The 16,133-nt window shown below is 40.2% G+C and overlaps 1 protein-coding gene across 4 annotated transcripts in view; it reads right to left on the bottom strand.

The window, feature by feature from the left end:
* KCNIP4 (potassium voltage-gated channel interacting protein 4) overlaps window positions 1-16,133 on the bottom strand; it is a 413,387-nt gene that overhangs the window by 160,034 nt on the left and 237,220 nt on the right. The window contains exon 1 of one of the 4 annotated variants that reach the window (XM_024573679.4): window positions 13,457-13,961. The exons of 2 other annotated variants lie outside the window; for them this stretch is intronic. In XM_024573679.4, the coding sequence (XP_024429447.1) occupies window positions 13,457-13,568 (112 nt within the window). In that variant the 5' untranslated portion in view covers window positions 13,569-13,961. Of the gene's footprint in view, window positions 1-13,456; window positions 13,962-16,133 lie in introns of those variants that run through there. One more of the 4 variants, XM_045183024.3, reaches the window with a different exon arrangement.

The raw sequence follows: 16,133 nt of genomic DNA, 5'->3' as shown, positions 1-16,133 counted from the left end.
ACGGAGAGGAGAGCCAGAGTTAGACAATTCCTGTCCTATATTCCTGCCTGTACCTGGGATTGGTTTTAGGTCACTACCCTTGGTATCTCAGAATCCATCATGCTCTAGATATATCACCAGCCTTTCTGTGGCTTACTATGCAACATAGAAGCCAAGTCCAAGAGTAAAGAATAGGGCACTATAAGAAAAAAGCCCTGCTGACACCACTCTTAATGAAATGAGTGAAAAAGGTACTTGTAGTATAGATGTCATGGCATCAGGTCTCAAGCTACCTTCATATTCACTTGAACAACTTCCCTCCTTTCCAGCCTGAGAAAATTTATGTAAAAGAGCTGAGAAACTTTCCTTAAATAATTATTCCACAGTGAAGTTGTTACCTGAAAAACAGACATATTGAGGTCCCTCTGGAGTGTGGTAGGATGAGATCTGTCCTTGTGGAAAAATTTCTTCACTCCCGTTAGCCAACCATTGGCAAGAATAGTTCCTGTTACTGTAAAATGTGTGTATTTGAAATATATTAGCTAGGCAGGTCAACTCTCGACTTTACCAAAATTTTGCAAGGACAGCATTTCTTTGCTGATCTTGCATTTTCCTTCAAGTACACCTGTGAAATGCTAAGCTATATGTTAGTTTAATTGTTGGTGCATCGTAAAAGAGTTATACAACAATAATGAGGCCATTTTGAGCATTATAATTTGAGTCTAAAATCTTGTTAGGGTCTCAGAGCTATTGTACAAATTTTTATGAGGTATATTTTCAAAAAGAGTTTTAGCTGTACAACCAGTACAGTCATGAAGGAATGCATTTGACTAATTCCTTCTGTGTCGCCTTGAACCTTTGCAATAACAGGGTGGAGTTACTCCTGCTTTCACTCAGATGATGTCCAGAGGCCCCTGCTAATTTCTTCTTCAGTGCACCAGTGATACGTACGAATGGCTGAACAGAGTGAAGACAGATGTAGAATTTTGGTTGTTCAGGCACCTTAGTCTTCTAATTATTTATCATTATCCATTTTCTCCTGTAATTTGTTTAAATTTGGAATCACATAACCAATTAACCTCGTTGCTGCCAGGTCTTCAATATTCTGTTTATTCATTAGAGAGTTTCTGTGAGCAGGTCATTCATAACCACAAGTTTACTGACATAAAGTTGCTCATGTCACTTAATTCTACTCAAATGGATGTCTGAAAAAGTACTTGACTCCAAATAAGCTATCTTAGTTTTAGTAATCCAGGGGCTTTATTTCTTTACCTACCCTAGAATTTAGAAAAAAAGATTTAGCGCTTACACAGAAGGTTAAGTGGAAAGAAAAGAAGCTCTAACTTTTGAAGTCTGTAGCCAATTCCCATTCTACTATTTGGTTGCTCATAAACAAGACAAGTCATGTAGCCCCTTTGAACAAGCTTTCACACTTACAAAAGTGGGCATAGAAAATACCTGTGGATTATCTGAGATGTGGTAGAACCCAACCTTGTATGAGTTGCAACATAAAATATTCAGAATCAGCGTAAAGAAAATTAAGTTTTTGGCAGCTCTGTTCACAATGTTCAAGATCTTTTCTACCAGTATTTATGTAAGAAGAGGGGAGACTGAAGTCTTCATTAGAAAATTTAAGTTGAAATATGGTGTGTGCCTCGTCTCCAGATTATTCTGTTTCAAAATCACTGTACAAATTTGAAGATCTATGAAAACCTATGAAGCTGGCATTATGATGATCTCTATCTGATGTGTGAGAAAATTAAAGTTCAGAGAGTTTTGGTGATTTGCACAGGACCCACAGCCAGCATGATGCAGGGTCAGGATTTGACAATTGTTGTCTATTTTCAGGGCTCAGCATCTCCTAACCTGAGTGTTGGTCTGTGTCTACAGCAAAGCTCTATTGTGGATTAATGAAGGGACTTTGTGTGATTCATTCCTTAACATGACCTGCAATATGAGAGAATTTGACTGGATAGGATTTCACATCTTCCTACTCAAAATACGTATGATTCTTCATTCCAGACTTTGTCACATGAACAAAATACATCAGACTTTTACTAGAGATGTACATGGGCATGCCTCTAGAAAGAGACTTTACTCTTTCTCTCTCTGCTATTTAAATTCACCTAAGTGAAATGCATCTTTAATAAGGCTCAGGAAGTTTGGGTGTGTACAGCCCTGGTTTTATGCATGACCACTTTCCTGCTAAATCCATAGAGACCTAACAATTACTTCATGTAGTGAGAGACTAAGTCATCTATTCTTTATCAATAAAAACCTGATGCCTCCTAAGCACCATTCCTGGTGGTTGAGGTGGGCGTGATGATCCATGAAAGGCTGAGACCATTTTGCGAAGGCAGTGCATTGGGATCCACAAGAGAACAGAACAGGAAGACCGTGTTCAAGCTACAATGGGAATGTCATGTCTGCACAAAATTAGGATTCCTGAGGTTGGTTTAAAAGACTTTAATAGTCCAGCCCTAAGACATGGTGTTTTAATACTGAGCTTGCCAACATGGCCTTGGTGTCTACCTTCAAAATGTCCCCTGATAGCACATAGCGACAGTGCAATAAGCACAAACCACTCGCAACTCCTACCTTTCAGTGGAGCAGGCAAACGTGTGTGGCCCTTTGGAAAGAAAAGTGACCTCACATTTATGCCAAGGGACTTGAAAGAGTTAATTATCTTATTCCATTAATTCTTCTTCTAAGACCCTATATTAAAAACATAATTCTAAATCTATAAGACTTCACCCACAGAGATTTTATTACAGAATTTTTCTAGTACTGAATTTAAAGCAAAATAAAATTTTATGATACACACAGTATTAGTAAGTTTAAAGGAACAAATCTACATGTAGAAAAACTGAAAGTACTTATTTAAATAAAAATATTACTAGTGGTTATTCTTTGAATGGTGAAACTAGGGGCACTTTCTGCACATTTCTGTTTTTTTTCTATATTTATAAACTTTTCATAATGATTATTTATTACTTTTGTCGTGACAAAATATAACCTATTTCCAACATTCAGTTTTGGTTTTCAATGATTTCCAATAATGCTTGTCTGTTTTTGCACTTAAATTCCATTCAATGATTTATGAACACATGTACCTAAAAAGGTTTACTAATCGTGTTTGACCACTGGTTCTCCATGTGGAGGGAGGTGATTCTGTCTGCCCTCCTCCCCCTTGGGATATGTAGCAGCACCTGAAGGTGATGTTGGTTGTCACCATCAGGGTGAAAGAGCTACTGGTATTTGCTAGGAAGAATCCCAGGATATTTCCACTCACTCTATAACGCAGAGGGCAGCACTCACAAAAGAATAATTATCTAACTCAATAGTGCTGAGGTTGAGAAGCTGACTAAAAAAATGTTTAAAAAGTATATCAGTTCAAAATTTCCATGGAAACTCTGAGAAGTTTAGTACCAGAACCTCTGAACAGACGTGCCTATGAGATACCTACCCATCCACCCACTCATCTTTACAGGGCACAGGAGATATAGAGATAAGAGCTCTGCCTATGGGGTGCTTGAAGTTTCATGAAAGAGACAGACACAAAAATCAAAAATTTAATGTAGTTTGAAGTGCTAAGACTGAGTGCTTTGGGATAATAGAAATGGGCACTTAATCCAACGAGGTGGTTCAAGGGAGGCTTTCTCGAACAGATGGATCCTGAGATGAGTTTAAAAGATAATAAGGAGTTAATCAGGTGAAGACCAATGGGATTTGTATTTTAGGAAAAGGAACATTTGTACTGAAAACAAAGGCATGAAGCATGAAAAAACAAGGAGTGCTTGGGAAAGGATGACGGGACTGTGCTAGAGCATAAAACAGACACAGGAGAGTGTGGGGGAAAAGAAAGCAAGGTCTCAGGAACAGAGTTATGCTTGAGGAAGACCAGAAATGCTTCTCAGAGAAGGAAAAATATAAACTAAGAGTTGAAGGTTGAAAAGATGTTTCCAGACGTATGAGGAGGGGATGGAATTCTGGAAGAGAGAACAGTATATGGAAACAATGGTAGCTGGAGGCAACATGAGGTGCTCAGGGACCTGAAGTCGGGCAGAGGAGAAGCAAGGGGATGTAACCAGACATGGACTTGACAGGTAGGCACTGGTCAGGTCTTCATCCATTGCATCACATGCAGAGACATGGGAGTTCTGTTTTGTAGGTGCTGCAGAAGAATCTTGAACACGAGCTCAGTCCTCATGTTTTAAGAAAATTCTCTTGTAACCCTATGAAGGCAGATTGGATGGGGATAGGATTCAAATGAGACATATACTGATGCAAATGGACAATCCAAGAAAGTTGCAGCTGACAAACCCACTGATAAGTATTTGTTGAGTCTCTGGGATACGATTTGTACTGCTCTGGACACTGTGGGAATATAAGGAAAATTTACTCTGCATGGAGGTAGAGTGGTCCCTCACGTCCAGCTGAGAAGAAAATGAAGTAACACAAATAAAGTGCTTTGGGGAAGAGTGCGTGAAGGTTTATTATTATCAAGTACTATATTTCATTCAACGTATTTCAGGACTCAGTGAAGTCAGATGAGGGAAGAAAAGTGATATTATATATATAAGAGAGGGTAAGTTTTGATCTGAGCTGAAATGGGAAAATATGAGCGGCATTTGGGTAAGAAAAGGCATTGTAGGAAAAAAGAGAATAATGTGAGCCAGGAGTTAGAAACTGGGATGGATATGACATATCCTGGAAAATGTGGAACTAGGTTTTATCAAGCATCAGTTTTTCCCAAGGACGCATGAGACTGAGTGCTAAATGTATCACTGAGATTCAGCTCAAAGGTCTCCTTAATGAGTATTTGTCTGATGCTCTTCCCACCTCTAAAGAAGACTCGTCAGTGTCTGTTTTATGTCCTCCTAATCCTTGCACAGATGTGAAACCAGGGCTATTTACTAAACCAATTTGTTTGTACGTTTATTTGTGTGTAAGGTTGTCTTAGCCAACACTATGCATTTAAGTTCCCAATTACTAGCACAGTGTGTACACAGACCACAAGCTTTTTTTTGTGGACAATTGCATGAATGACCATGTTTACTAACAGGTACAATGGATGTGAAGATCAAAGACAGAAATAACTCTGACACTATAAGTAATACCCAATATTTGTTGAGCCTCTACGCCAGGTATTGTGTGAAGCATGATTTTAACAAGTAGCACTTAATTTACTTCTCATTATAATTTTACCAAGTAAGTGCTATTATTGTCCCCATTTTGTATGTGAGAGAACTGAAGTTCAGCGTGGTTATGTATCTTTGTCCAAAACCATGTGGCCTGTATAAAGCAGAACTGTTAACTGACTTCAGGTCTGCGTCACTTCCAAGAACATTAACTTCCCCGCTGTTTATATATCTTTCATTTTCAGGAGAACACAAAAAGCTCAGTGTAATATAATACTCTGAGGACCAGTTTACTTTGAACAGTTGAAATGTGTCCTTAACACACCCACCAGATAAGGGTTTATAACCTTAATGAAAAGAGGATATGGTTCCATCTTGTCTGAGAGGCAGTAAAACCTAAAATGAAAACTGATGACAGGATGACCCAAGTCATCCTGCCTAGCCCCAGCATTACTCAGCATGTGACAAAATCATGTGGCTGGCTTAGTGTATATAACAACCCTCGCAACTGGCCTGGACATGTGGGATTAGGGAAAGGAAACACATTTTATTGAACAGACAGACACATGCTTGGTAATTCAAATCACTTGCTAATTGAGCAGATAATTCCATCAACCCCAAAGGAAGGACTAGACCCTCATCAACTCAGTGAGACCAAGGGCTCAAAAAAAAAAAATCTAGATAAGTTTCCCAAAGGCAATATGTTGCCAACCAGAGGCCTCTTCTCAATGGGTTTCTTTATTGCCAACTCTAGTACAGGGGCTGGCAAATTATAGCAATAGACCAAATCTAGCCTGCTACCTGTTTTTGTATGATCTTTGAGCTAAGCATTATTTCACATTTACAGTGATTGAAAAATAATAATTTAGTGACCCATAAAAATGGTAATGAGATTTATATTTGTGTCCATAAATAATTATCAATAATTAATTTGTGTATTGACTGAGCCACAACAACAGAATTGAATGTTGGCAACAAACACATAGCCCACAAGCCTAAAATACTTACTATAGAACAAGTTGGATAACCCCTGTTCTAGAATAAAGCTCTGCAGGGGCTAAAGAACTCAGTGAAGAACACATGGCAAACGTCATGGGTTTGGCCTTTCAGATTTATTATCTAACTCAGGGGTTCTCAAATGGTGGTCTGTGGATCAGCAGCAACAGCTGAAAGTGAAAAGTTATTAGAAATGCAAACTCTCAGACCTTAACCTAGATGCACTGAATCAGAAACTCTTAGGATGAAGCCCATCAATCTATGTTCTAACAAGTCTTCTAGGTGATGCCGATACCAGGTAAAGTCTGAGAACCACTGACAGCACTCAAAGAATTTGAACACATTACCTTATCCTGACATAATTACAAGAAATAAATTTATTGGCTCCTGTTTCTATTCCAAGCACTGAGCTAGATATTTTACTTATACTTTTGTATTCCATATAACAGTCTTGAAAGGTTGGGTTTATTAGCCTTAATTTACAGGAAGAGAAACTCAAGCTCAGGAAGGTTAAGTAACTTTTTTAGAGTTAAGGATTAGGGTTTACAGTCAGATTTGTCTGCTGTGCGGGGTGTACACCTGCCCCTTACCTTACTCTGCCCTCTTCCTCATCACGTGTGAGGACAGAGCAGCTTCTGATATCCGGAGGGAGCTTCCCTGGCTTATCACCGAAGCCTCAGCACTCTCTTATTGAATATAAGCAATTTTACAAAATATCAGCAACAGACAAGACGACTCTACCCATGATTGATCAAGACAAAAACAATACCACAAAAACATAAACTTGGTTTAAACCACAAAAATAACCAAATCGCCCACATCCTAGCTAATATAGCTTGCTTCCTTGCTAATTACAGCTTTAGCTTCTGTCTGGTGTTCACTACTTGTAGATACTATTTAAGATGCCCATAGAATGTTCCTGGCTTTTTGACTTCATCTGCTCCGGAGCAAAACCCTACTTCCTAAATCATAAATCCCCCAAGATAAGCTCAAATCCCATAAATTCTTTCTAACACCCTGCTACTAAGATGCCCCACAGTTCTCCATGGTGTGTATTTTCCCTCTCTGCAAAGAGTTAACAAAGCCAAATTGTTCAATAACAGGTGTGTTCCTGGTGGTCTGTGGCTGGAGGTCATTGAAATGTACAATCCATTGAATGTACACTCATCCCTCCTCCATCTTAAGATTCCAGCTCTCTGACTTCAGCTGGGTTGGAGAATGGGCTCCCAAAGAAAGCAAAACTAAAAAGAATAGTGCCCAAACCAATCAGTACCAAACACATTGGCAGCTCCAGAGCAGAAACTTGATATCTTAAGGTGATTAATGGACTCTGTAGAATCAACCTGATTATAAACAATGACTTCAGAAAACTGCTTTGCTTTTAAAAATTACAGTTTAAATTCTGATTTTTAGCTTCCTGTCTTTACCTGTTAAAGTCTTTTGATCCTTCAACTCCTCATTTCAACTGTCACCATCTCCACCCAACCTTTTCTGACGTCTTCCAACTGGATGGACTGACTCTTCTCTTTGAGATTTCTAAAGGCCTTGCTTCCTCTCTCCAGACTCTTTAAGTCTTGTCTTAGTTATTCAGGAGCTGTTTGGTCTCTCACTACTTTGAAACTTCTTAAGGACAGTAAAATACCCTCATGTCCAGTGTTCCCCTTTATACAGCAGGAGTATAATACATATTCGTTCAGTTTTAGTCAGAAATCTAAGGGTCTTTTTTCCTAGTTATGAAATGGAAAGAGCTACTTTCCCAGCCAAATCAGAGTCCATTTAAGCTGGGCTTTTTCATCTCACTGTGGGATGTCTCATTTGAAATTATTTCCCAGGGCCATGGGGTTCTAATGAACAGCTGCCCCTGATGCCTTTGGAGCGTGGGTATCTCTAATTTTGATGTGAAATCTTACTCGTGGGAAAAAAAAAGAGTAAAAAATCATAATCCACTAATTGACAGTTCCAGGCCACTGTAGAAGCTTGAATGAGACACAGGGGCCCCCTCATTATGTGGCTTTAGTAGGAATGCACTGGCTCTCTTACTGAATGAGAGTAAATGATGCTCATGCCATAGTTTTTCAAGTATCTTCTGTACACCAAGCGTTGTGCTACACAATAGGGCTAATTATGTAATCAAGAAGAAGGAATAAAACTGTATCAAATCCCTGTTGCCCCTTATTGGTTGTTGTTCCTGGAATTCCACACTGTATACTATGTCCCTATGCAGAACTTGCGCAAGCGCCTTTCTGTCATCTGCATTCGATAAACTTTTCTTCATCCATAAAAACCCAGGTTAGAAGCCACTTACTCCAGGGAGTCATCTCTGATCACTTCTATCTCTTCCTCCTGGACTTGTTTTTCATTTTTTCATTTATATCTTAGCCTGACTTGTATCACTCTATCTACTAAATTGTATTGCATTTTCTTTCTTTATATTCCCCGTCTCCTTATACAATGGAGAGTTCCTTGCGAGTAGTGACTGTCTTTAATTCATCTTTGTATCTTGGGCCTAGCAGAGGGCCTAGCATATTTTATATAATAATAATAATAATAAACCCAACTTTTAAATGCAAGCCATTGATAAAATGCAAATAGCAAAGTATTGGGAATTATTGAAGCTGGATGATGGGTATATGGAAATTCCTTATACTATTCTCTATACTTTTCATGCATAAAATTTTCCAAAATAAAAAGTTCAGAATAATTACAGACCTTGTAAGAAGTGAGATCTATCCATCAGAATTTCACAGTTCCCACCTTAAATGGAGCTTCTATATCTATAGCTACAACCTCTGTGTGTCCCACATTTATTTCTTTTCTCATGAGAAATATATTTAAAGCCAAGCATGTTGCTTTGAAATAAAATACAATTATGCCATGTTAGAACAGGTGCAGACCAAGGATATTATGTCAAACATGAATTTCTGGAAAAACTAGAAATTTACTGTTTACACTAAGTATTTTATTGAGAATGGTACTTTATGGATTTTTACCCCTGTTGTTTCTCAGCTGAATTGTTCCAGAAGCATAACTGGAGCCTCTGCTTCCATCCTGTTACCTGTGAACACACCTTCCTATGCTCCCAGGTTGACCCACCTAAACACTTGCCTGCCCCACTGCATCCCAAGGGAGTGCTTCAGCCACATCTCCCATTTCAACACTCCCACTCCCACGTGCTACAGACCACCCCCCTGATCCACGGAAGCCACCTCCTGCCAGTGCTTCGGGTCACAACTCAAGCTCTTTGCTTTGCCTGAAATGTGTTCCCCCCACTCTCCCATTTGGGAGAACACACTGCAAGGTCCTATATGACAGTTCGTTCTCCAGGAAGCCTTCCCTCGAGCCCTTTCCAGAATGCACCACTCCATCTGCACTTCTACATGCCACTTCTCAGGCGTATGCCCAGCACTTACCCCTTCTGTTTATTTGGTAACTATTCTCCCTTACTAGAAGAAAAGCTTACTGAGGTTACATTCCTTTGCCACGCCCTCAGTCAATGCCTACCAGAGAACACTGCACATACCGTATTTTGCTGTGTATAATGTGCACTCACGTTTTTGGTTCAAACTTTCAGGAAAAAAATCTTTCATTGTAATTTTTTAATTCAATTATTTATTTGTTTGTATTTAGAAACAAAACCGAATACTGTATTCCAGAATATTGTTTTATATATGAATATAATTATTGCTTTCTAGAGTTACACTGTTAACACATAAGCATAAATAAAATAATTAAAACATTTATATAGATAGGGAATTAGTACTACTCATGTATAATGCACATCTTTATTTTTCCCTGAAAAATTTGGGTGTAACAGTGTGCATTATACATGGCAAAATATGGTATTTAGAATTCAGTAAGACATATAGTTCATGCTAAACTATGGAATAATGAGATTAATCTGGTGAGTATTCTTCCTAGTCCCCTTATGAATAAATGGATGTGTTTAAAACCTCTAATCATTATATTAAAATCCCATTAGTCATTTTAATCCTTTCTGTAAATTGCTTTTGCTTCTTAAACCTTGAATTTCAATTGAAAGAGAATTGTTTTATAAAAAGAGCTTTATCAAAATTGGAATCTAATTTAGGTAGGAGCACAAATGTTTCTCTTAACTCTTTTCTCTCCATAGCTAATTCTCACCATGACTGTAGATGATAATCCTTGGGTAACAATGCTTTATCCCAACACCAGTGTGAACTCTCTCATTCCAGTAGGTTCAGAAGTATTTTCTAAATTGGTCCATGTACAGAGTCACACTAGAGAAAACTCTACAGTGGTACCAGCGAAGAATCATTGCTTCATGAGAACAGTGTACAAGTTGAACGTTGCCTCAGAGAAGCTCAAGTGTGTGCTCTGGGCCTCATCCACTTCACTTCTCCCCCGAAAGGAATGGCTAATTTCCTGGCCTTATTCTGACCATATTCCGTAGGCAGTGTGGTGTCAGTAAAAAGCTCAGTAATCTGCATTGTGATGGCTCTTATTGGTCGTTTATCATTTGCAGGTAGAAAGCATGAAGGACTTGATAATCTAATATTTTGTGCTTTGCTCTTTAACTGCCTTTTTTCTTGTTCCTCTACTTGCCTGGTGATCAAAAAGTCTAGGTCACATAATCTGAGAAAACACAGACAGGGACCTAGCCAGAATTTCCATGATCTTATTGGTCTCGCTACTGGATTCTACTTGGACTGGCCACTCATTGGTGTTAAATATGAGTCACAGATGGTCAAAATTCAGTGCAGCTTAGAGAAAATGTGGTCAGAAGACAACTTGGTTTGTCTTTATCCTAATCCTGTCTCTATGATAACAGCTGGTGACCTGGTTTAGCTTGATTGTATGCTGTATTTGGCTCCCATACTTGGGTTGGGATCAAAGACTTGTAGAAATTAAGTGGCTATTATGTGATCATAGTTCCTGTAACTGTATTTTCTTCAGATATTTCATAGGGTGTTAGTGGACAGTTGAGGAATTCAGAAATTCACTAAATTTTCCATGTGTGTTCTTGCTAATCCTCTTTCTCAATGTTAGAGAAGAGGAACAAATAAAAAGAGTGTTGTAGTAGGAACAGCACATACAATTCAGTAGTCTTTGGTTCTGGTCCTGTCTCTGCCCCCAGTCCATTTGCATTCTGATAGATCACTTAACCTGTCCAGGTTGCAGTCATCTCCAAAGTCAAATGAGAAAGATGGACTAGACCACCATGTTCTAACGTGTACTTTAGAACAAAAAAGGACTCATTTACCAAAAAATATATGTATATAGGTTATACCTCAAGTATTGTATAACCTGCATCTTTGTATTTTAGCATGATCAAGGATTATACGTTGAATCCAGTTTACCTAGCTTTCTGCACATTTTACATAATACCTATAAATATGTAGGTACATCTATATATATATGTGTGTGTATACTAAAATATAAGCTTATATATGAATATGGATATTATTTGGGTATGAATATGGATATCCAGCCCAAGAAAGATGTTTCAGACTAGCTAAAAATTCTATGATTCTAGTTGGAGAAGTCTACTTCTCTTATTGTTGGAAATCACATTGGAAGTTTTCATCTGAAAACCTTCAAGTGAGATAAAACAGGACCTAAAGAGTAAAAGCTGAGTCAGTAGCAGGAGTCTTAAACTTAGGACATCTGACTTTAAGGCTCCACATCATCAACATTGGCAATAAAGAGCTGTGTACTATCCTACAGCACCATGAAAGTCAACTTCCTCAAATGCCCCCAGGTGGCTTCCTTTCCAGACCACTTCAGCAACTTGAGTACCGTGCACTAAAGTTGGGGGCTGTGACCCAACCGAGTCCAGAGGATGAAAACTAATATGGTGACAAAATAAAACAGAAGCAAATTATTCCACTCACAGAAATTGAAGTTATTGTACCTGTATTTTATTATGACACCAACATTAGTGTACATTAGTGTACTAAGGCAGGAACCTCAAAATAAGGCAGATTATTGTGTAGCACTTGGAGAAGGTGGTTATGCATTGCTCTCTTCCAGGAAGTAAATAAAAATTACTATGTAATGTGAGAAAAGGAAGAAACTAACTTCCGAGGCTTTATTTAATCCCATTACAATACTATTCTCATGTATGCCTAAACAGAATTTGTCAGAGATTACTTAAAAGAAGGTATGAAAATTACATGACAGCTTCTTATGTTCTTCTACTGGGCTAAACAGTTAGAACCCACGAAGGAACCCCCTTTGTAGCATCAAAGAACTTTCTGAAGATAAGACACATTGATCATTACTAATATATTACCAGAAACAACCTGTATACCAGATGTGGTTTGAGTGATGTCATCTTAGCTATCAGATCTTAGAAAGGCTACAGCACAGGCAGGCTTAAATATTTCCATCTACTTCCAACATGACAGACAATGTGAGAAGTAAATATTCATTAAAAAACTCGGCAATGAAAGATCACTTCCTTACTAGGAAGGAACATTAGAAAGTGTCTCAAGAACTTCACTCTTTCATTTGAGAAGAAAGGAGACCTTCGATGTGAAATTGACAGTAAATGATAGAAACTGAAATGATTCAAAGTATGTTACTTCAATAGAAAAATTATTTCATGAAAAAATGTGTGTGTATATACACACACACGCAAATTGTTAAAGCAAAGTTAGTCAACATTTTTTTCTCTTTCATCTTTAAATAATAAAAGTGATTTGGGAGTAAAGTTAATATTAGGTGGATAAAATATTTATTGGTAGCAACAGTGCTGTCTTCTGTATATTATTTCTTCCCAGAAAAATGAGCAAAGTGGTTCACTGGAAATATAAATGAAACACTTTTGCAGGTTAAGCACCCAAAACACATTTTTGCTAAGCACCCAGTAACTCAACTTTAAGCCGAAAGCGTACCCATTTTATATCATCACCAACCACCCAGCTCCACCCCCACCCCTCCTAACTGATGAGGCGCACACAGATATTTCACTCACAAAGCAGGGTACTGCTCCAGATGACAGAATTACTAATGACATGAAGGAGTGGTAGCCAACATGGGCTTGACAACCAAAAAACAACCTGTATTATCGCCCCACAGGACAGAGTCCTCACTTCCCACCTCGGAAATATATTTAACCCATAACATCACCCTAAATACCAACAGGTTTCAGACAGAAAGATAATGATGCAAACCCCTTCCCTCCCAACGTCCAAAATCTGGGTAAACAGAAATGAACAGGCCGTTACTAGGCTGCTCCGTGGCAAGCACGCATATTTTAAAACTTTCACATTGGTTATTAAGCCTCAACTTCCGCAGCGCCTGTATCCAGTTCTGAACAAAACCTGACCAAGAGCACACACTGGGAGCGACCACTTTACCTTCGGAAAAATCAATCAGTCCCAGCAAATGAAGCAGCTTCAGAGATGCACATATAATCACAACAATACCCACTGTTTGCAGTCCTTCGGACTCCCACTCGAGAGTCAACATCCTTCAGGAGGGCAGAGCATCCCAGCCTCCGAACCCCTTTGGAGTGGAGGGAGTTAATGTGAGAATCCCAGCAATATCTGGCTTGGAACAAAGACTCCTGAGGGGGGAAAGTGAGCAGCTCCTCTCAGAAGCGCAGGGCCAGGCAGCAGCCACCCGGGGTGAGGACTGAGCTGGGCTGACGTCCAGCCTCTCATGCTGATGTTGGCATTTGCCTGCTGGGGTCCCCCAACCACAGCGCGCGCTGGGCTGGGGACTCGGAGCTGCTGCAGCCAGTGAGTACTTGGACTTCAGAGCTGCGAAAGAGACATCTGTTGGAGAGCTGGAGACTTTGCTGTGCGGGTGGAGAGAAGGGACACTCCCAGGAAACTTGCCCTGGAGAGCCGGGCGGCACTCCACGCTGAATACGCGACACTGGGCTGCGCAGGGCTGTCAGCGCTCTAGTTTGCTGCCTGGGAAGCTTGCCTGTGCCCCCCCCCCCCCCCGCTTTTTTTTTTTGCTTTAGCAGCTGTTCTCTCTTCCCAGAGCTTGCACTGTGAGAGCTCAGCCCCCCTCTTGGGATGCTAGGAAAACATCAATTTCAGCGGCTGGTGACTAAAGCCCCTTTCAGAAAGCCCCTGTGGAAGCCAGTAGTCCGCTTTAGGGAGAAAAGTGCAGGAGCAATAATCCTGTGATTCAGTCTCTTTTGTCACAGAACAGCATCCACAACGCCCCCACCTGCTACTCCCCTGGGACTGTTCTGGTCTTGGCTGACACATGGGAAATTGATTTAGTCCTTATGTTTACAAACATGCATGGATGGTGGGGGGGCAGAGGAGAACCCTTGTAAGAACACTGATGTAGAGGAACCGCCCCCTGAAAGGTGAGTATAGCATCCTTTGACGTCTTGCTTCAGCCTGTCTCCAAAGTGAAGTTTCACAAACTTCCCTACTGATAAAAATCACCCCAGGTGCTTGTTAAAAACACTCTCTTAGAGTCTGATTCAGAGGATCCTGAAGTTTGTGTTCTTAAAACCAGAAACTAGGTGACTCTTTATCAGGGAGGTGTGGGCTGTGCTGTCCCAAAGGATCCCATGGGGTAATTGACTCCAAACTACGCAAGCAGCCCAGGTATGAGATGGACTCTGGGCTGTGCCAGGACCACGCTGGCCTCAAAACACTGCCTGTTACCTCCACTCCTCTGAAGCCCAGCCCCACAGTAGTGCTGAAGAGAGTTGGCAGGCAAATGGGCGCCCTGCACGCAAAGGCCTGTTAGCCCCTGGAACTGACAACCATAGGGCTCCTAAGGAATATCTTAGACCCCAGGGGAGGGGCATTTCTTTTTTCTTTTAATTTTCTTGTGTAATTTTCTGCAAGACGACCTCTCTGAAAACAGTTTTTATTCTGTGAAAATGCAATTATAATATTGTACTTTAATGCTTTCTTTAAATTTCTCCACTTAAAGGGAATCCTGGGAATTCAATGTGTTCATAATAATAAGTATTTACTGAGAAACTGACTATGTGCCTGTCAGTATTATAGTGATTTATCAACAATTAACTCACCCCCACAGCTCATTTTATAGAAGAAAACGGAAGTATAAAGAAGTTAATTTACTTGCCAAAGCTGGGGGCACAGCACTTAGTAGACAATAAGTACCTACTCATTCATTCAGTTCTTCATTAACATTTATTAAGCTACTACTATGAGCTAAGGATGGTCCAAAATGATGAAATAGCAAACAATGCCCGCACCTATGTCTTGGAGACTTCCAGGTTAATAGAGGCAGGCACAAAATTGAAGGGGGTTCATAAATGCACCAGCACTTGAAGACAAGGCTTTACAGGGAATACTGGGGACACAAGAAGGCAAAATCAGCTCCACCTGGAGAAAGGTGGGTGGTGGTAACAGGAAAAAGACTTTCTGGAGGAGCCCACCATCACCAATGGAGGCTTTCCTCATTCTTAGAAGTTGTACATCACACACAAGCTTTGGGTTAATCACTCATATCAACCAAGAAGGCTGCCAGTCAGCCATTTTGGTTCAAGAGAGAAACTACCTAAATCTCACTAGACACATCTGGCAAGGAGATGCACCTAAGATATCTACATGCAAGACCAGAACAGTGTCTGCAGAGCGGGACCACCCACAGACCGGCTCCTGGGGAAATTCCCCACTTGCCATCATGGAAGCCAAGTCACTTACCTATCAAAAGACCCAGAAAGGTAGAGTGCACCACTCTCACGGGTATAACTGAGTCAGGCTTCAGACCACTGTGGAGACAGCCAAGCTCCACACACCAAGGTGCTGCTCAATGCTACGCTGATCTCCCTTGCCCTTGGCCTCCGGAGGCTCATCCCTACTGGACTGAGGACTCCATCTGCCCTGCTGCCCACCTGGTTCCAGAGATCCTTCCTTGTAAGATGCTTATGGCTCCCTTGTCCACTGTGCTATTTTCCTAGACCTGCAGGCTGAGATTCTGGGACTTGGGTTCGTTATTCCCAATTGTCTTGTGTGATGTTAGTACTGATTGTTTCTGAGTGATTAGTATTGTTATTAGGTTACTATGGATTTGGAGTGAACCTGCATT

The sequence above is a fragment of the Desmodus rotundus genome, chromosome 4, assembly GCF_022682495.2.
Source record: "Desmodus rotundus isolate HL8 chromosome 4, HLdesRot8A.1, whole genome shotgun sequence".
NCBI classification, from domain to species: domain Eukaryota; kingdom Metazoa; phylum Chordata; class Mammalia; order Chiroptera; family Phyllostomidae; genus Desmodus; species Desmodus rotundus.
Note: the sequence above shows the minus strand (reverse complement) of the source record. Positions and strands in the feature narration are given on the sequence as shown.